This window comes from Chanos chanos, chromosome 1, assembly GCF_902362185.1.
Source record: "Chanos chanos chromosome 1, fChaCha1.1, whole genome shotgun sequence".
NCBI classification, from domain to species: domain Eukaryota; kingdom Metazoa; phylum Chordata; class Actinopteri; order Gonorynchiformes; family Chanidae; genus Chanos; species Chanos chanos.
In genome coordinates, this window is record NC_044495.1 from 3,775,908 (window position 1) to 3,798,124 (window position 22,217).

Here is a 22,217-nt window from a genome sequence, read left to right on the forward strand (position 1 = left end):
ACAGTGTAATCATCCAGTTAGATACACGACTCGCTTCAGTGGCCTTAAAATCTTTGCATCACATGAGAACTCCACTGATTTGGGGGATGTTTTTGTTTTGGACACAGAGGTAATCATACACAGATTCCACTGGGCCCGCTGCTGGCAAAGGGGTTACCAACTTGAGTGATATGGTTAGAGGGCTGTACACTTGACTGGACCCAGAATGACTGAAGCATCCTCTGCTTGTTTGTTTATTACATTAAAAGATGTTTGCAGAATATTTCAATGTGAGGGCTTCTATCTTTTCCACTTGGTGTTTTTTTCTCTCTTTAAAACAGCCTCAAACAGCTGTATGTGATGTTTCCACCTCTTTCTACTGTTGGTTAGAAATTGTCATTTAGAATAACAGTCCCTGTGATTACATAAACGTGAGTCTTCCGAATTTGAATTGGACTTGCATGGTAATGAAACGCAGAACTGTTGTAGCATCCACAATAAACAGTGCTGTGTGCGTCAGATAAGGTTTGATAAACCTCAGTGTTGATAAAATGCAGCCTAAATATTTAATTACGCTCTCCATAGAAACCGTTTAAGAGGAACGGTGTTGACGGCGCACAGTTACAAAGATTTGGGGAACGGATTCTCACGTCCGCTTGGTACATCTGCGGAAATGAGCCCGGCTTACGCCTGCCTGATCTTTCTTGCCACCAAATCAACTGGCCCCAAACGACACCGTGACATCACAGCGGGGTAGAGAACCCCGTTCAACCTCCACGTCCAAATCCGGCTCATATCCGGGCCGGGTCTGCCGGGCGAACGTTGCTTAGACAGTAGCGGTGGAGAGAAAGGATGATCCCTGGCATAGAACGAGAGCTCGCGGTTCTCACACCAGTCATAACAGAGAGAACGTGGCCCTGCCAGCGCATCACATCCTGCCTATGGCTTTTGTCATGCTCCAGTTGTCATTGGCTGCCGTTGTTTTTTTTTTCTGCTGAGTCTGAGGAGGGAAGACAACGGGAAAGTCGTCACGCGGGGGAATGTATCCGCTCGAGCCCTCTGATAAGGGATAACTGTAATTCTCTCCTTTCTGAATGACGTTAATAATTTAGTCACCGTATTAACCTGGTTTGAATGATCTTCCCTCCAGTGGTTTGAAACGGGAAAAAATGTAATTGCACTGTAATACGCAAAGATCTAGCTTATGCTGATAACAGGTTTTTATCTAAACAAAGTGGGAAACAGTCCATGTTTGCGCCAATTTTTAATGCACGGAGATGCTGACAGTTTTGGCCGGTTCTCTCTGCTGTTTATGAGGTTCTATAAACCGTATGGGGAGAAAAACTGAACGGTTCCTATCACACGGCAGTTTGACATTTTAAAAAACATAAGAAAATGATACGAAACTTGACATGATACGAAAATGAAAATGATACGAAGAGTTGACTGAGATGTGCCTCGGATCACACCACCTGTGCTCTGCTTTCGAACAGCAGTTTTGTAAAAAAAAAAAAAAAAAAACACAATAAAACATAAGCTATTGTTTAAAAAATATGATCTATCTATCTATCTATCTATCTATCTATCTATCTATCTATCTATCTATTTAAGTAATTAATTAATTAATTAAAATACACTGAGAAACCGCATGGGTCCTTTACTGCATGAAAAGGGTAATCTTATGATACTAATGTCTCTGGTGTTTCTCCTTGCAATTCCGTTTCCGTAGAAAGAGCTGTCAGTTGGCAGCCCTGCTGTATACAGATACATAGCTCAGTGGCATTCTGCGTGACCCTTTTAACTGGCTGAGAGAGAAAACAGATGGGAGTGCAATCAATACATTAACCTGGCAACACACTCTCTCTCTCTCTCGCTCACTATCTCTCTGGAACACACCAGGGCAACAGGTAATGTGGAAATCTCAGATTTCTTTTGAGAGTTTTCATTTTATTACAATTTCCATCAATTTTCAATATGATAGAGGTCTTGCTGGCACAATAAATAAGGTACACGGATGTGTGAATTTGACACCTGAAATTGCACGGGCAGCGTTGGTTTCGTAGTTTCAAAAGTAGCCTATCATTATTCCGTATCATGTATTTATAGTGGAGCATACTGATAATACATTGTACAAGTAACAGAAACCTTCAACATCGACGGATGCAACAATAAATGTACTTCGCCTGCCACCTAGTGGTTAAAGTGGGCTGAACCAAACTCAGTGACAACATCTCATATACGTCGCACCCTTTTAGATGAGTCATTCCAGTACGCTCCCAGCAAATATGGCTTCAGGTAAGAGCAAATCATAGTCTTAAGCGTTGCTCCGTTATATAACCGACGATATATCGTTGACAATCGCAAAACATTGGAGTAGTACAGAACACTTTTTTCTGCAGAACACAGCGCCACACTAGCTCTACTCGCGCGCACTGTCTTGTTCTACTCATTTCAACGGATTCTGCATGTTTCTGCAGCCTTGAAACAGTTAGGTGACAGTTACAAGCCATGCGTATTTGCTCTTGAATATCCCGGGTTTTTTTGTCAGCTGATTCTGACGACAGCTTATTCACTCTCACCTGGCTGGGAGCCTCTGTTCTGATACCGTTATGTGTAGTTCTTTTCAGTACTACCGGAAAAAACTGTAGTGGTACTGTCCGGGGCGGGTTAAGATCAGGACAAGACGTCGAAGACCGTCTCCCAAATTTTTCGTTAGTTGCTTTGTCAGCGTCAGCTACGTGGCGTTGACACTGAAATCAAGGCGGACCTTGGATTTGCCTAGGAGGAGCGTATCGTATAGTACATTAAGACCATAGGACAAGACACGTCCGCGGAATCCACGTGTACTCTCGCATTGATGAAAACAAAGCGCGTTATGCAGTGTTGAGCAGCGTGGGTGGGACTGCAGAAGTTGCCACATTCTCATCATGGAGCGGGTGCGCGCTGCCTCCGAGCGAGGTTCGGTTACTTTCCCTTTTCACACTTTTGTAGCGGCTGAATATACGTCATACTCTTTACTCGTTAACTGTGCAAATTAAAATTTGGTCCAGGGGTTCGCTGCTTCTTTTCAGGATTACCCTATTGCAGCATCAGTAGGACTGTAACATTATGTTCCTTCTTGGAAAATGGGTCGCTGTTTTCCGCATTCTTGAAAAATGAGGTATCACTTACATTCATCACTAGTGACCATTCCGCTAACCAACCTTGAGGCTACTGAGTGATTAATCTATCGATAGACTCTTAGTATTAAGCATTCGGTTTCATTCTAAGAAACCGACACAGATATATGCTATTACACTGCCTCGCTGTGTGCGTGTGCGTGTGTGTGTCTGTGCTTGAGCGCGATTACTAAACGAGTTCCGTTTCTCCGTTAATTCCACAGAGACAAAAGATCTGCACGTAATCTTAGAATACTCAATTATGAACCCGTCCTATGTTTTCCAGGTGTCTTGGTACGGTGCCGTGAAGCCGTTGACGTAATGGTGGCGGGTTTGCTGCTGCTACTCGTCCTTTCTCCGCGGGGTCACTGTGCTCCGCAGATTCCGGAGTCAGAGGGGTAGGCCGCGTTACCGTTCTACGAGAAGTAGGGCGGGATCAGTCCTCACATTTCAAAGAAACCTCTGAACATAACCTAAGTCACAGCCCGCCGCTGGTTTTGTATTCTCCTACTAGAGTTATTTACAGTATTTTAAACTAGAACCATTTACTGGATTATTTTACAAGCTGGGATATCATTATATGAGGCCAAACTCTTGTCCTACATTATCATTTGAAACTTACATGATGGCTACTGTAATTATTAGTTTTTTTATGGTCACTTTTGTTTAACGCCTATGTTCGTTAAACAAAACATGACATGACATGATTGTGCAGGCTAGTTGATAGTTGTTAGAATTGTTTACCTTTGGACGGGCGAGGACTGATGGTATGCTTGCGCAAACTGTGGTATCTTAGACCTCAGTGAAGTAATCATTGAAATGTCGTGTGAAATTTACGCTCAGTGAATTTAAACATTTTAAATATTACCCAAGTTTAATGTCATTTGGTGTATCATAGCTATAGATAGACGTTAACATGAAGCAGTTCTGTGCTGTTTACACATAGATATCTCTTTCTCTCTCTCTCTCCCTCTCTCTCTCTCTCCCTCTCTCTCTCTCACTCTCTCTCTCTCTTTCTCTTCCAATGAGGAGAATATTGCCTGTAGTAAGAGTTTAATGTATGTTCTCACATGTCGCTAGTGAACAAATACTGACCGAACTCAAACGGTCGTGAATCAGGGAGCGGTGGACTTGGATTATTTACTTTTCATGAAGACACACATGATCTCTCAACAAGAGAGACAAACATATCTGTCGGTATTAGGTTATGTAACTCTTCTGTCTCACTGTTGTTAGGGATTATAGTAACATTTGACAGTTGCAATACACGGTGTTTCCCACAGGGCGGAGCGTATGGCGGGGAGTCCAGTTCTTACGCCAGCTAATCCGTTTGGGTCGAGCGAAGAAAACCGCAAGTAATTAGAACAAAACACACAAAATCTGACAAAACGTCCTTGCAGGTCCTGCAACATTTTATGTCCTGGAGTGTCTGTTTATTCACTGTAACACCCATACCCCTCCTGAGTTCTCTTTGGCTATCAGCCCTCTGGCTATTACTGATTATGAGTACGAAGTCCTCTGACACATCAGAGACTGCGGTGTGATTTCAACAGCTGAACGCAAGGACACACATGCTGCTTAGTGGGGAAAAAAAAACTCAAAAAAATTTGCACAATTGTGTTTTTTCCCATTGACTAACCTTGCTACACACAGCTTTCCTCACCTCTTTGTAAGATATCACTTTGCTATTTTCCGATATTTCTTACTCATCCTAAATTAACTGATCCTTCCACATACACACACACACACACATCCTTCATATGCTGTGTAAGATAAATTTGTTGAATTTCCAAAATCATGTTTCCATTTTTTTTTTTCCCTTAAAAGCATACCTAAAGTTTTACAAAGAATTGTCAGTCATGGCTGTGTCAGACTCTCTTCTGATTATGTGTTGATATCTCTCCCCTGTCTCAGACTACTGCAGAGTTACATCAAAGACAACTTGAATAAAGGACAAGCGAGTCCAGACCTAAACACATGGGAGCAAGGTGAGCGTTACACCCCCCCACCCCACCCCTCAACATCACCATCACCATCACCACCAGTCAGTGTTACAGTAAGACCGTACCAGCTCGCATGTCTGAAGAACAACAGAACAGGAACTTCCCAAAGAACCGTTTGCTATTTTAGACGGCGAACACTCTGTGAAGATATGTGGGGGGGGGGGGGGGGGGGGGGGGTTTGGGGGACAAAAGACTCAAACTGTGCTGACTGTGTTGCTCTCTTTCTTTGAAACGCAGAGGTTTTCTTCGTGTTTTCGTTGCACGACTACGACAAAAGCGGGCAGATGGACGGGCTGGAAGCCATGCAGCTCCTCACGGATTTCCTCTCCCATCAGTCGACCGCGCCGAAGTCAGCAGAATCCGTGAGCACTTCCCTAATCCTCACACAGCGAGCAAAACGACAAATTGTACGACCGCCGCGTTCTGTGAAACTAAACCGATTCTCTTTTCAGGTGGTCTCTTTGGTGGATTATTTGCTTCAGACTCAGGATCTGAATCAGGATGGAATGCTAGACCCCTCTGAGCTGCTCTCTCCTCCCATGCAACAGGAGGAGAAGGAGCGAGGGCAGCAGGAGGCGGAGTCCACCCAGCAGGATGGTGGAGCGGAGGCCTCAGACACCGACCCAGAGGAGCGCCTGGAGTCAGAGGGCAAGACGGAACCGGAGGGGAACCGGGATCAGCCAGCAGAGGAGCAGGCGGAAGAAGAACAAGCTCAGGCGTCGCAGAATGAAATACCGGAATCAGCTCAAGAACATCAGAACCTAGAACAGGCTCAGGAACATCAGAACCCAGAGCAGGGTGAAGACCATCAGGTCGACGGAGAACAGGTTCAGGTTCCGGTTCACCAAGGGCAACCTGAAATGTGATGACGGCCAGAGCACTGATTTCCGCCAAACAAGCTCAGTCGTCGAACAGGAATCAACCTCTGAACTTAAAGAAAGAAATAAAGCCAAACAAAAACAACCTTTTCTTAATTGCACCACAGCCCCTGACTAGCGTACTGTGGATTGGAGGAGTATCTTGCGTGTTGTGTGGAGAGAAAACTGTCCCTGCATTGAGCTGAATGATTGAATTTCCTGAGAGTCCATCGTAATTGTAATGATGTCTTGGAGCAAAGCGTTTTTTGGGTTTTTTTAAGCATGTCTGCACTTTTAGAGCATGTTTGCAGTGCTGTTGGCCACAGAAACAGATTTCGACATCCGTCACTATGCAGCGGCCAGAGGAGAATGAGAGTTTGTGTCTATTTTCTATGGCAGAATTCACGACCCACTAAAAATGACCTATTTTACCTTACCTTACTGGAAACCATTTTAAACCCCAATGAAACCTACATTTTTATGCAAATTTAAGCTGCTGTAACAGTATTTCACCTCATGGTTACATAAAAACACTGAAAAATTATTAAAAGAAACGTTCTGTATATTTTGATTTGTATAAAATGCTGCATTGTATGTATGTTTTATGATTTTTATAATTGTTGTAGAAATTTTATGTGGATGCTTAAATGACTGACAGCGATCTACTTCATTTCATTGTTGCCTTCTGAAACCAGCATAATTTTCATTGAGCAAATGCATTATCCTTAGAGGTGGCCAAATATTGTATAGTAAACACAAGCAAAGAAAGAAACAGAAAAAGTAAAGACATTTCTGAATTTAAATCCCTCACCAAGCCAATCAGTAATTAAAAAAGAAAAAAACTATACATACATACATATGTATGTGTGTGTGTGTATATATATATATATATATATATACACACACACACACACACACACATACATACATATGCACCAGCACTCTGCAGACAAAAGTTGTGGGATATATTATTTAATTACTTAATAAAGGATTATTTTCATTGTGAAGCAATAGTCCATCGATTTTAAAATCTGGCGCTTTTTTCCACATGCTTGTTAAATGTTTTTTAATGCTCAGAAATTGTTGTTTTTGAAGAACACCGCTCTGCATGACCTTTCCATGAGCATCTGGTCATACAATCCCAGCGACGATCAAACCGAACCTAACAATTTAGCGCCTAAAGCAGTTACACACCTCCACGTTATCCCAGCCGTTATCAAACATATACATCTGTGGGGGTAAATGTCTGAAGTGTGTGAAGACCACACAGAGAACCACAGCGTTTCACACCACCAGCAGGATAAAACACGTCATTACCTGGAAGAAATAAGGAGCGAGCTTTATTGTGAGGTATGCTTTCGCTAACCGTAGTTTTCATTGTCCAACTGGAGTTGGTTTTTTTTCTTCTTTTTTTTTAGTGCCCGTAACTATTATGCAAGTTATCAAAGACAAACAATGCGCTTTTTATGGCTTAAAAAAAAGAGAGATACCGTGCATTCACAACGTAACCTGCAGTAGTATTGTGTTTCCAAGTACGCGTAAAATGATGCAGGGATAGATTTACAGCAGAGGTATCAATTGTTTTTTTTCTGCCATTGCAATAAACTTTTCAGCTTCCCTGTGTTTTACTAAACAAATAAACCAGACGTTTGGCAAATCAGTTCTTTCGTTCGTCATCTTTATTTATTACTTTCAACAATCACACTTCCCTGGAGTAACCAAGAAGCCACATTCTGTAGGCATGTATAATGTGATCAACCGCTAGGTGGCGACAAGGCAAGTGTTCATGACGGAAAGAGAAATCAATCTGTTTACAATGATGAAGATTACGAAAACGGTTGAAAAACCTAACCCTGAACCAGCTGTGAGAGGCAGCAAGTCACGTGAAACACTACAAGCAGTGCACTATATAGATTCCACTGATACTTTCATACTGCAAGAATATTAAACGACATATTCAAAGAGCAGGTGTTGTTCAAGAAGTCAAACATATACACACACACAAACAAAAAAAGCATCGACTTCAGTACCTTACGTGAGATGTAGAAGGTTCGGAGAAAGTCATGTACTTCCAGCTCTATTTCAGAATGGATATATATACACACACACACACAATTTCACAAGGAAAAAGTTCTGATTGCTTCCACAGAAATTAAAATGCACCTGATCTGCCATGAAAAAAAAAAAAGGGTTTAATAGGACACCTGGACACAGAACGGAAATAACTGAAAATAGTTTTATTTTACATTTGACAATACAATTATTTCTGGAAAAAAAAAATTGTAAAATGAATCAAATTACAGTGAAAGAAAATGGACCAAAAACACCAATAAGAAGTTAAAAAGGGTCAAGTTCAGAAGACCACAGGGTCACTGCCCGGACCTTAAGACAACTCAACCAAGTACAAATCGCTTAATGTAAAAAGGGCAGGATTACCTACTGTGGTGTTACTAAAAATCATTTAAGCAGTGGTCTAAAATTTAACTCCAGTTCAACACAAGAGAACTGTAAGGGTCAGATAGCACAGCTAATAACCCTAACAATGGCTACACTGTGCAAAACATGCTTGTCATTCTGTTGTTCAAATAGGCTATGCAAAAAAAACCAACCACATAACTGGGCTTAAAAGGCCCTGATAGTTTAAAACAGAAAATCTGATTTGCTTGTCTCCTCTGATCCTAGCACTGTATGTCAGCCTTGTATGTAAAAACCCACAGATGATCTGCACTCTTAAAAAAAAAAAAAACCAACCCTCAGACGTCTGCTGGCAGACCGGGACACTCGTTCCACTGACTTTTGCCATGAGAATTCCCTGAGTGAGATAACACTACTGAGGGACTCCAGCCACAATCTCAGACTCAATCCCACAATGGTCCTGGCCTCTCAGGATTTTGAAAAAGCCTAAAGAAAGAAAGAAAGAAAGAAAGAAAAGAATGGAAATGAACACTTTCAAGTAGTGCCTTTCCGTACGAGTCGCGTGAACAGATTTTACAAATACTTGGCTCGACTCCAGCGAACCCAACGGACAAGTTGTACTGAAGGTAGAACTAGCCAAGTGCTCAAATACTGATGAGTTCAACATTATAAGATAAGATAAGGTAAACACAACAATACACTGAGAATCTTAGACAACAGCTCTTACCGTTATCACCCCAGTCGGTGTTCCAGGAGTTAGCACACAGCCAGTAGGGGGTGCCATTTTCCTCTCCCCACCCCAAGACCTTGATGGCATGGCCTCCGAGTGCAGAGCCGCCTACATGCTGGTAGACTCCTGAAAAGCAGCAACGAGTCAGAACAGCTCCGCACGTCCGAGCCGAGATCAAATTCGCGTGAAGTGCAAGCTTGTACATGCTAACGAACGTCGGCGGTACTGTGCAATCAGAATGATGTACGCTCACCACTCTTGTACTGGAGAAAATCTTCATAGACGGTGAAGGCGCCCTCTACTGGACCATTCTTGTAAATCTCCATCATAATCTGCTGCTCATCTGCATCAACACTGTATGAGCTCCGTCCTAATGTGACAAAATAAAGTAAAAGAGGATTTAAAAAAAAACAAAAAAAAAAAAAACAGGCTACATCAAAACCACATTCTGAGGACCGCCTCTGACATAAGACACAGGCAAAGGGGAAACCGTGCTCAGTCACACCGACCGACGGTTCTCGTAATCTGAAGTGAAACGGTAGAAAGGGCCCCTACCGAAATGTTTGTCCTGTTTGTACGAGGGAGAGTAGCCCGCCTCGCACCTCATCTCGCACTGGGGCGTGTCTCCGCCCTCCCCAGTGCACGGGGGACGAGAACCGTTTACGTGGTGCTCACATGGCTCAATGGTGTATGGCCGACAGCCTGGAAAACACAGACGCACAAACACACACACACACACACACACAGTTCAGTACAGAGGGGCTCTACGGCACGACAGGGTTTGACTTCCAGCCTCTGTGTGAACACTCACCGATGTGGGAGTTGTAGAGACCTCCAGACACCAGTCCTTCAGAGCTCCAGAAGTTCCACGCAGCAGATGGGTAACCGCCATTACACCTGGACAAAGACCCGACCAGTCGTTTGATGTTGTTACTGACAGAAAGGTACTGACTGAGGAGATGCTGAGGAGCGGGCATGCGACGCATACTTACCCCATCCCACAGTTATAGCAGCAGGTCAGCAGGTCCTGAGCTGAGATCTCCACGTTCACTTTGCCGTTGCTATGGATACAAGTCCTGTCAGAGATTGCTTCAGCAGCTCCAAAAGCCTGTAGGTGAAATGCAGAAACACATACACACAATCAGTTATTCATTAGATGTCCCTAAGGGTAATCTCATTTTTACAACACCCTGCCGTGAAACACTGAAAACAGACCCGATTCATGATTCAGCACCGTTTTCCCTCAAGTCACTTAAGGATCGTTACATGTGGAAAGCGCTTTCTTGGAGCCAGTCAAGAATTCAGGTGTTTCACGGCGTGGTTTAAACAGAACAACCTCGCGTCCTTAAAGACTAAAGGCTAAGAAGACTGATCTCAGATCAGTTTCCTGCAGACAGGAAAAGCTCTTACCCAGCACGAGCCACAGGAACCCTGGTCTCTGATCTCCTTCAGCGTCGGGCAGTCAGGCCACTGCTCCCTAGCATCAAAGTTTTTGGGCAGCTTCATATCCCCAGCATACTGGACCCTGAAAAAGGAACAAAACAACGATAATCGTAAAACATCTTTCACGCAAGACACAGGTGCTAACTTTCCTCCAGCTGAGATGTAGGGGGGGAAAAAAAAAACTTCACACGGAAACCCCTCGTGACTAATACAGTGGTATCGAATGGAAGGAGGAAACAAAGAGCTGAACCGACATGTTCAGCGAGAAACGGGGTTAGTCAGCCTGAGAGAGGAAGTTATTCGTAAGCTGAGCGTATGTGAGAAAGTCTCCCCTCGACCGAGAGCGCCTCGGCCGCCCACTGCCCCCCCCCCTCCCCCCGACCCGACGTCTCCACTCACATGACTGGGAGTTTGGGGCCTTTGAGCAGAGTCCCACACAGTCTCTTCACGTAGCTGTAGTCCACGTTAGGAAAGTTATGACCAGCCTTCAGGAAGAGAAAAGAGGGGGGAAAAAAATGGATTTGTGTAACTGTATAACTATACAAGCCACATGCTGAAACACAACACTTAACACTGGTTTCTTTCAAGGTCAGAGCTGAGAAGCAAAAAATAAAAAAAAGAAATGAAAAAAAAAAAAAAATACAGACTTGGTGATCAAACTCTTTTGAGAAACTGAAGTACTTTAAAGCAGCATATACACATTGAGAGGAACAGCAACTCTGGAAGTTGGTGGTGGTGGTGGTCTCTGTGTGTGTGTGTGTGTGTGTGTGTGTGTGTGTGTTGTTCATAAAGCATAAACTTAGGTCAAAAGTCCATTATGAATGTTCCTTGGCTGCTCTTCTGCAAGAGTTGTGACTATGTACTAAAAGCCACCTGTCCAACTGAGAAACCCTGCACTCTGTAACACACCTCAGGTCTCTCAGGGCAGGGACGAAAACCTCACCTTCCATGTAGTGTTAAGCTTGTTGATGTAGTTGACCATCTCCTGAGACAGCGGAGAAAGGCGTGGCCTGGCCCAGCTGACGGACACCGCCCCGAGGAGGCAAAAAAACGCCAAACGCCACATTCTGCAAAACAGGCAAGACACTGTCAGTTGTCCCATCAAAGTTACACATGGCCGCATTTTACCATAAAACGGTGATTAGAAAAACAATGGGGATTCAAAGGGGAACAAAATGAAAAAAAAAATCTGGCATAAAGAAATCTTCAGAAACCTTAAGAAATCTCAAGAGACTCATTAAACCACAGGAGAGGAACCAAGAGGCCTGAGAGGGAGCAGAGATGGGGTTTTTTTAAAGACTAGAAGAGTCATTCTCCACCCTCCAGTAACACACATTAGTGCCTGCACACTTGAGTTCTCCATTTAGTCAGCAGTCATGCGGACCCAAGAGCTCTGGTAAACGCATTCAAGCCATCATCACTTGTGCGTCTGACTGAATAAACAACGTGTGGGGAAAGGATTACGTCAACCTAGGCAACCTTAGCATCTTCCACTGTCGGAGGACTATCTAAGGAGAGAGGCTTCAAGCACGCGATAAAGACTGACTAACAATCTTCCAGTCTCCGACCTTTAAAAGCACAAACAAGTGACCAAAAAAAAAAAAAACACCGTGGGTTTTTACTGACACTTGTTTCGACATCTATTGCAAGAATCGTTTGTCACACAAAAGACAGCGGTTCGAACACTGTTTCTTTCTGTAACAGTTTAGGCGTCGGGATTGTTTCTGTACAAATGCCTAAGAGGCAGGAGTGGGTTGGTCGAAACGTGGTGAATCTTGTTGGTTGTGGCAACGAAATCTGTGGGCCGACTTCCTCTTATCGCAAAAACATTACATTAGGTGTGTAGAGCCCAACAAAACCACCAGTGTCATGACGGGCGAGTGAGTCAGCACAAGTTCATTTCTCTGTCGCAGAGCGTATGATTTACCATCATGCTTGGCCTGTGGAAAAAAAAAAACATCATACCGGAACAAAGCGACAAAAACCTAAGTGCAAAACCTGACGTTTGAAGGACATCGATCTTTCGACCAGTTTGAGTCCTGTTTGCCTCTTGAAATATCATCACGCTTCGGAAATGTTCGTGTAAACAAAAGTAACACTGAGGGTTAAATGGAATTGATATCCACTCATTGATAACATAGCAGATCTCCATCGCGGCGTTTAAATTTCGTAAAAACATCCGAAACTGTGCATTGCGAAGCTAATGTTCCAACTTTCTGGAAGATAAGGAAGAAAAATAGGTGCTTCAAACAAGGACGCGACCACCAAGTTAACAATTAAACCACGTTTTCTGTGTTCTGTAACATAGATACTGACTGATGGCGAAGAAGTCGAAATAATACTGTAATCTTATAAGGTCGTTTCTGCAACACAGCGAAACTGTATTAAAGGCAAAAGAAACAGAAATATAAACTGATTCTCAGTCACTGATCTAGATACAGCACACGATAAGGTTACCTTCAAATCTAGGTTTTAGGTAACATCGTTTACCTCGGTATCATATTTGTTTGAAACTGTAGACACAGTGAGGGAAAAAAAGCATACTGATTTGAGATTATACATGACAACAAAAGGCAGTTCGAAACTTCAGTACTACTCAATTATACGACAACGTGCAAAACAAAAACGACTCATCGAAAGTAGGCCATTTCACTTTTATTTCCGGGACCACATTGTACGACTCTTACTGTTGCAAAAACACAAACAACACAAGCTATCACAGAGCACCCAAGATAACGTATACTTTGTCGAAAGCTTAACCCAAATAACCTAAGAAAAAACAATCCGGTTTTGCCAGAAACGTTTCATATTAGTTAGCACACCTTACTATCTTTAGCTGTCTGAGTAGGTCTTAGATGTTATTTTAATCAGCTAATTCTGTAATTAAAAAGTATTTATACATTTTAACTTTACCTGTAATAAATGTTTGCGTTCTCTCTTTAGTGTGTCCCTTAGCTGTCAGTTAACTGTGCGTTACTCCACTTTTTATAGCTGGGTGACGACTTCGTGGTTTCGATTCCCGTTTTAAGCAGTCTAACGGGAATCATGTGACTAGTCATATGCGCCCTTGTCTGGTGACCCTCACGTGACTCAACTTTTTTCCGTTCCTTAATGCTGTGTCTTTTGAATTTACACGCATCGGGTACTGAATATTTCACGTTTCTCAGTTAATACAATCATTACCACTTTTAATAAGAAAAATCACTATACTTACTTCAACACGACAGTCACTTGGAGAGCTGTCTAGTCTGATCTGTGCTTCTGGGTCCCGTAACCCGTCAGTTTCGCTCTCGCCTGTACACCAGGTAGAGCGGTTCGGCCAGGAGTCTAAACTGTGTCCATCATCCATTAGTGCTGAGCATTTGTAAATGTTAAATAATATATACAGAAGGGATGCACAGTCCTGTCCATATTTTAGCTTAATATATTAGATATTGATATGATAAGTTAGCAATTACGCAATTTTGACAGGCTTTTCCATGGTTAGCTTTGAAATGCACAAGCGTTATCTTGGCCATATACATCATCAGACCGATTAATCCTAAAGCTGCCATTTCCTGTCCATGTCAACTCAAAGGGTATATTTCATTACAAAACATTAAAAAATTCAAAAGATTATTTAAATGCAATAGGACTACCGTTGGACAGCTGAGTCGCTATTTAACGCACCTGATGCAGATAGTTTAGGTTTTCAACAGGATCCCTGTTGGGTGTGTTGGATCAGGGTTACAGCTGATTTCAGTAGGAGAGTGGGTTTTCGGGGCTGGACTTTGGCATTCTTGATTTAACTTATTCCAACGTAGGACCTGATTATCCTAATGGGAATTGGCTAATACCGTCTTTTGACCGCATGTTTGCTTAGCGATAACCAATCAATTCCACTTTGCAAAAGGCACACGAGGTTATGAACAAAAACATAACACAAACACCAGGTGAGAAACACAGCCATGGAGTCCAGATTGTTCCAGAATGACTGTTGAGCCCAAACATTTTCACCTAACCACATGCATTCATGTTCAAACTCGGAGGGCATCCATAAGAAAAAAAAAAACCTCACTCTGCGACAATAAGTGGGCTAAAACATGTATCGCTTACATGTGCTGTATTGTGCTACCTGTCAAGGAATACAACCTTACAACTTTTACCATTAGTTTTCATAAACTCAAACTGAGTTTAAGACTCTGGGTTTTTAGTAACGGGCCATATTTTGTTATACTGTCTCTAATGTCAAATAGAGTGAACTGGTAAATACAAAATGTAATAAAACGTATTGAGCGCCACATATTAAGTGGCTTCCCACAACAGAAGTGTATTAGACCGTTAGTTTTGCTGACATAAGTGTGTGCTCATACGTCAGTGTATTGACTCAGCTCAAATGCGCCCACGGTCATGAGAGCTGAAATTTCGCTTCCATGTTTGACCTCTCCGTCATTTCTTTGGTGTGGTTGAAAAGTAGACGTTATGATGACAAGACGTGACAATGATAGAGAAGTTTGTCTTGCCAACTAATACAAAATGTGCAGAATGGCACATTTTTCATACTGTCTGTTAAACATGGAACCGTAACTATATCTACAAGCTGCAATTAACAGGATTCAGGCATTAAGCAACCGAAATACATTTTTGCTGTTGCAGCATTTATTGAATGAATGACTTACAAAACCAACCCAAATAAGATCACATTTATAAAATAACGTTCTAACATATGAAAAAAAATCCCCAAGATACTGCAGGCTGTTTTGAAAAACCCTGTAGAGCATGTCCACCAAGACAATTTCCTTATATGTTAATCAGATGTAGATGATTAGGTTAAAAAGACCTCAGTCTGTAATTTGAATGTGTCTGCAATACAGCATAAAACTATAATTTAAAGTTTTTGTTTTGTTTTCTAATTATTGGCTTAGGGACTCCAGCGTTTTTTAAGCGTGATGTGGTGGTATTATTTTTAACTGAAATGATGTAAAATGAAAAGTTGACATGGGTTCTTGAGATAAAGTTGCTCATCGTGAGAAAAAGAATATATAGGAGACAAAGGAATGGTCTTTATGTTGGTTAGCTGTCACATTGTGTCATGTCATTTTTGTGTTAAGCACATTTATGTGGTCAGTTCATGGAAGCATGGAAGCCATCCTTACAGCCAACCTGTCACGCTAGTAGAAGTTTCTGTGGTTTTCTGTAGTTTTTAATCAGTTCTTGTGTTGTAACTTCCCTCTCACAGGGCTGGATCTGTCAGATCTCAGAAGCAGCGGGTGGAACTGATGAGACCATTTTGTTGATTTTGACGATTGATTGGTTTAGGATTTTGTTGGTGGTTTTGATGTGAAAGGTTTGCTCGCATTTTGGTTTCATGCACTCTTCTGTTGCCTACAGACAAGGGTTTAATGCTGGAATCTTACAACTCATCACTCACAACCTATGGAATGACTGATTAAAGCAAACTCTACCCCCCCCCCCCCCCCCCCCCCCGCTTAACACCTCACCCCCACCCCCACCCCCACCCCAGTCCTCTATGTGTCTCTGCTATAAAATGAGACCCCTCCCCTTATAAAACTTCCCATTTAACTTGTATGCTTCGCATGGTCAAAATAAAAGTAGAAGGATGCGACCAGGTGCGATAACAGTCATTAATACTGAACCCAGAGAGAACGCAGGTGTGATCAGACACATGACGACCGACTTCTGAAGAATTCTTGTTAAGTTTTATGGTAGTCAGTACTGCATGCAATGTATTAGGGAAAAGGAGGATCTGAAAGTTTCATATTTAACCTACAACACACTGAGGCAGAGTCAGGATTTTGAAGCTTGTCTAGCATCAGCTGACAGTGAGTCGAAACACATTGAAATTAGTTTCTACACTGAATAACAGCCACTGGTTCATAGAACAGCCAGAGAAGGGGGCAGGGTTCTGGTTCTGGTTCTGGTTTGCTGAAATATTACAGTCTTAGCCTCACTGAAAAAAGGGTAAATAATGGTATGTTCTCGCACATCAAGCACATGAAACCCGTGGTGTGTGTGTGTTTGTGTGTGTGTTTGTGTGTGTGCGTGTGTGTTTGTGTGTGTGTGTGTGTGTTTGTGTGTGTGTGTGTTTGTGTGTGTGTATGTGTGTGTGTGTGTGTGTGTATTCCAGTAACAACCCTCTAAAGATAAAAAGACTGGGGGTGGGCATCGACATCTCTTCGTCACGTGGCAGAGCACATGGTGACACCTATCAGAATCAGGACAGATACTCTGACTACCTTAACTGAGAACCACACAAAGTTTTAAGGCAAACCTCTGGTCTAACGTGGCCCCTGATGGATCTCACCTCCTCTGTTTTATTTTCTCCGTACAGGTGCGGGAGAGCTCTTAACCGCTGTGGTCCTTAAAGCCATCCTAGGTGAGTCTCACTGAAGACTTTCCACCCAGAGAGTACAAGTGCTTCCTTTCACGGATCACATCTTGAAGAAATCTCAGGCCCAATGGTGCTGTGTGGTACACTTGTGGCAAATTAAAAAATCAGTAAAAATTATGCTTCACAACAGCCTCACGGTTACCACACAGACAGACACATCCACTTGTTTTGCTGTGTTCCGTTAGATGTACATCTCTGACATCTAGTGGCTGATTTTGATACTACATTTGCAATTCTGTTAGCTTTGCTCATCTGTTGTTGTGGCCTTTTGACCTCAAGGCGATCCCTTGTCTGCATCAAACGCAATCTGGTTTTGTCTCGCCAAACCTTGGAGTAGTTATATTAGCACTTATCTGTTTCCCTGTTAAATGAAACTCATTATATTTAGTTACATTTCATTCAGTTATTTATTGTTGAGACGTGGCGTCAGTTTTACCAGTCACATGAACTAACTAAGTTCATTTTTCTGTTCCTCATATTTACCATTACATAAAAGCTATACTGTTACCCACAAATACCCACCTGCATACATTTGAATTTGAAAATATGAACAGTATAAAGTAGGAGGATGCTTCAACAGTGTGATCAGTCACATGATATGAATACATATTTCAATTTTTGATCTATGTTCGTGGAATATTTATGTTTAGAATGGGAAGTGGATATCTCATGCAAACTCTATTGCAATACTATACCTTGTTTGTATGTCACTTTTACAGTTATGAAACTTTTGCAAGTTCTCTCTCAGCCATAGAAGACGGTGTGCTGAAGTTTGATTTTGTCTGATTTTGTCAGTCTAGAAGTTGCCGTGCCTACAGCAGAACTGCGAGGACACTCACCTGTCTTAACTGAAGTATTTAAACTGGAAAGTCTTTATTTAGAACCACAAAGCACTCTTAAATGACAGAGAACGATTCCCTGTGATAGCTTTATTTCAGACTGATTATATATAAAAATATATGTGTGTGTGTGTGTGTGTGTGTGTGTGTGTGTGTGTGTGTAGATATATAAATAAAATTCTGACACATATGCACACGCTCACACACACACACACACACAAATGTAGATAGATCAATAAAACTGTCATTTTGTGTTTCGTATCACCACGGTCTAATCAAACAGTGACTTGAAAAAATACAATAAAATATGAAATATCATAAAAAGATAATACATATATTATTTTTAAATGAGTGTTCAGTAAATTAATGTTAATGGAAAAGCCTACAATCATTTACACTTAAATTCAGTCATTTAGGAGAGGCTTATATCCTGAGCAACTTCAAAAAACTGCATAGACAAAAAAAAAGCATATCCGTGAGCTAACCATAATGTCGATAAACAATATTTTTAAGTTCAGTGTAAGTGAACCTTGTTACTTTGTTGCCTATAATGAAAAGGCACGTTTTTCAAAAGCCCTGTGTTCTGTGCTCTGGTCCAGCGTCAGCTGACAGGCATGCTTAAACCAAAAGAGGAAGGTGTCATTATAAAATGATTCAGCTGATCGTACAGTGCTAATAACATATCAACACTACCAGTATTCAGATATAAGTTACTGTCTGGCCAAGGAGTGGCTACACTACCAAGTCATTTAAGGTAGAAGAGGACACACTTGTAGCTGATAAAGGGCACTTATCAGGGGCACACATCAGCTCAATGTGGGTGCAAGGAGAAAACCGAGCTCAATGAATGGAAAAGTCTGTTGGCAAAGCCTCTATACAAAGAGCATGAAGCTTGTTCTTGTATTTTACAAGGGCATCGAAACAAAGGCCCTCTTTTTTTTGGAGATACTGATCTGTGTCTTTGTGATATGATCAAACCAGCTGTTATTCAGACCGAATGAATGTAAGTTTTAAATTACTTATATGTATCTTTCCTGTTTTCTTAATGCTGTTCTTAGACTTTGTATATCGTACATTTCCTCACTCCAGATTTCATCCTGCACTTTCCATAATGGTCCAGCCTGTAGGGCAACAAGAACAAAGAAACTGAATAGGGGGGTGTAGTGTCTGAACTACACTGTATCAGTGGAATAGCTCATCATGCTTACTTAAGTTTCTCCAGTTTATAGCCTGGATCCTCCTACAGCCTGGAGAGCATCTTCCTTCCCTCCTGAACCCTCTGGGTGAGTGTAGCTCCGATCCAGCTCTCTCAGATGTGAAAGGTTTGATCCTAGAGCTGAGGCCAGAGAAGCACACCCTTTCCGTGTGATTTGACAACCTACCGGCCTGCAGAGAATCAGACAGCTCAGACTGACGGTTGGACATTCTGGGAGGTGTAGTGATCAAAAATAAGAATTTGACCGATGTAGAACTTGCCACTGGATTCTGAGGTGTTTTTGAAAAACCTCAATGGTTAACACAGTCTTTTACACATCTGTTTCGGTGTGGATGACCAAAGTATTTCTATTGCGTCACGTTCAATGTGGTTTTTAAAACGGTTATGCTAATGGACTCTGCTGTCTGCACCCCAGTATTTCTTGTTCACAGGGTGGATTCTCCAGTCCAGCAGAGAGCAGCTTCAATCCAGAATCCTGCCATTCATTGGCTCCAAGTTACAGCTCTCTCAGGTTAGAGTGGGGACATCGCAGGACTAAGGCAAGATTGACACCGCAGGTTTTTGTAAGACACGAACACTCAATCTGTGGAAACAACGAGACAAGATTATATGCAGGAACTGTGTACACCTACACAGACACATACACGCACTCTTACATATAAACTTGCCCCAATTTGCACAGTTTAGAGTTTGGACTGGTCAGTCCAGCACAGAGCTTCTTCACTCCTGAATCAGTCAGATTATTGTAGCTGAGATTCAGCTCTCTCAGAGGTGAGTTAATTGACTGGAGAGCTGAGACCGCAGTTACAGAAGATTCAGACAAGAGACAGCAGTGATCCAACCTATAGTGAGTAAGTTGCTTAAGTTAGCTTACGATGATTGTCAAAGGAGAAAGAATTAAATGGCTGAAATGAAACAGGTGAAAACTGCAGAACTTATTCACTGTTTGAGTCATCATCCATATCAAACTGTTCCACACCATAAGCACTACACATGTTTGCACTATGAATGTGACATTTTTGTGAACCTTGACACCTCAACAAATGCACTGTGATTCATTCACTTGAGATGAAATGAGAAAACCAACTTTATTTCACATTTTCCTTATTTTTTATTTTTTGGTCAACATATCATCCAGCTAAAATTGTACACAGGTTGAATATTTTACAATTATATTCACTGATAAAATAGCTCAACCCATTTATAGTCTATACATGACTAACATGCTATAGGTTCTTGACCCCCTGATCAGTATATGTTCACTAAGAGATTGTCACGCTGGTGGTGTGGTGCAGGACCCAAGTGCAAGACACGATGATTGAAGGTGACAAAACAGAAGACTTTACTTAAAATGAAGACCAAAATACAGTGCAAACTAATAACAAAAGCCGATAACAAAAAGGTGCAGCATAACAGTGTGCAAAAACACAAACAACGATAGACAAAGACAAGGCAAACACTAGGACTTAAATACAAGGGAGAACTAAACAGGGCAAAACAGGATTGGATAAAATTAACAAGGTAATAATGAGACAAAACAGGAACAGGTGAGGGGCGGAGACAGACAAAGAACAGGAGCACAAAGACATGTCAAACCAAAAGTCCAAAATGGCGGTGCAGGTTGTGACAGAGATACACTGAAACCTACACTTTCACAAGGCGCACCCCAACCTGCACTGAACTGCAATACACTTTCTTTCTTTCAGTCCAGCAGAGAGCAGCTTTACCCCTGAATCTTGCAGGTTGTTGTCTCTCAGGTCTAGCTCTCTCAGGATAGAGTGTGGAGATTGCATAACGGGGGCCTGATCTACACAGGAGTCCTCTGTAAAGTGACACAGACCCAGTCTACAGAAGGAGAAAGAACTGCATCTTAGTCATGACTAATCAGTCATGACTACTGATGCTGCCTTTATTTAGATCATTAATATTTGATTCAACTTGTCAGCATGTTGCTAACATTTTTAAAGTGCATCTTTAGAACTGAAAGGTGAACTTTTACCACTGAGCATTTTTGGTGGCCTTCAGAACATGTAAAAATCATGGATGTACCTATGCAGTCTTCAAATTCTATATCAGACACAACTGATCCAACCATAAAAATACACCCCCACCCACTTGCACACACACACACACACGCACACACACGCACACAAAAACTACTCACCTCAGTGTCTTGAGTTTACACTTGGGCTCCCTCAGTCCAGCAGAGAGCAGCTCCACTCCTGAATCCCACAGGTTATTATCTCTCAGCTCCAGCTCTCTTAAGTTAGTCTGAACAGATCTCAGGACTGAAGCCAGATGTTCACAACAGGTGTCAGTGAGACAACGTGCAATCCAACTAACAATAGAAGAGGACAACACACACACACACATACACACACACACACACACACACACACACGCACACACACACACAGACACACAAACACACACACACAAACACACACACACATACACACACGCACGCACGCACGCGCACACACACTCACACACATACACACACACGCACGCACAGAACATGTTTATAAACCATGTATATAAACAATTTACATTTCGTTCAGAATGCTGCAGCTAGTTCTTACAGGAAATAGGAAGTGTAAATATATTAGTCCAATATTACTCACTCTACACTGGTTACTTGTTAGGTTTTGTTTTGGTTATAAAATTCTGCTGCTAACATAATAGGCTCTTAATGGTCTAGCCCTAAGTGGCCTCTTAACAATTTATAGTCCGTACTTCCCTCTTAGATCACAAAACGCAAACCTTCTTTCCCTGCCCAAAGTAATAAAATCTACAACTGGTGGCAAGTCCTTCTCCTACATGGTTGCTAAACTATGGAATAGTCTTCCAACCAGTGTCTAGGATTCAGATGGACTCAAATCAGAATCAAAATCATTCTAAAACATCTAAAAAAAATTTCAGTTAGCTTAACAATCTTGTTCCCACTTTTCCTTTTATTTTCTCTTCACCGCCTCAACACAGGGGTATCCATTCCTGTTAGGTCTACGAGGTACCAGTCCCAAGCCTCTGCTCCCAGCATGAGGCCTTTATACTCCTGTCCCACATGTCAGCCCCTCTTCTGAGCCAGTAACCCTCCTGTGATGCTGAATCAGCCTGACTGACCGTGAAACCAAGATCAACCTGTCCTTCAAAGCAACATCATAATTTCAGTTTTAACTGTAGTGA

General features: G+C 42.1%; 2 protein-coding genes across 4 annotated transcripts; one reads left to right on the top strand and one right to left on the bottom strand.

Moving 5' to 3' along the window:
• Positions 1-2,212: 2,212 nt before the first annotated feature.
• cgref1 (cell growth regulator with EF-hand domain 1) lies at positions 2,213-6,862 on the top strand. 3 transcript variants are annotated; one of them, XM_030778136.1, is made up of 6 exons: positions 2,213-2,274; positions 3,424-3,535; positions 4,421-4,492; positions 5,052-5,125; positions 5,378-5,502; positions 5,593-6,862. In XM_030778136.1, exons 1-6 carry the CDS (start codon positions 2,235-2,237, stop codon positions 6,004-6,006), a joined length of 837 nt encoding a protein of 278 aa, XP_030633996.1. In that variant the 5' UTR covers positions 2,213-2,234; the 3' UTR covers positions 6,007-6,862. The 3 variants fall into 3 exon arrangements, with proteins under 3 accessions (XP_030633996.1, XP_030634003.1, XP_030634010.1); XM_030778143.1 differs by lacking the exon at positions 2,213-2,274 and adding an exon at positions 2,815-2,937; XM_030778150.1 differs by lacking the exon at positions 2,213-2,274 and adding an exon at positions 3,007-3,139.
• A 1,390-nt stretch (positions 6,863-8,252) lies between these two features.
• On the bottom strand, positions 8,253-13,618 carry ctsba (cathepsin Ba). Its single transcript, XM_030774516.1, has 10 exons — positions 13,499-13,618; positions 11,529-11,652; positions 10,985-11,070; positions 10,553-10,667; positions 10,135-10,250; positions 9,954-10,039; positions 9,698-9,844; positions 9,396-9,512; positions 9,140-9,268; positions 8,253-8,898 (listed from the first exon to the last, which is right to left on the bottom strand). Exons 2-10 carry the CDS (start codon positions 11,649-11,651, stop codon positions 8,825-8,827), a joined length of 993 nt encoding a protein of 330 aa, XP_030630376.1. The 5' UTR covers position 11,652; positions 13,499-13,618; the 3' UTR covers positions 8,253-8,824.
• Between the last annotated feature and the right edge of the window lie 8,599 nt (positions 13,619-22,217).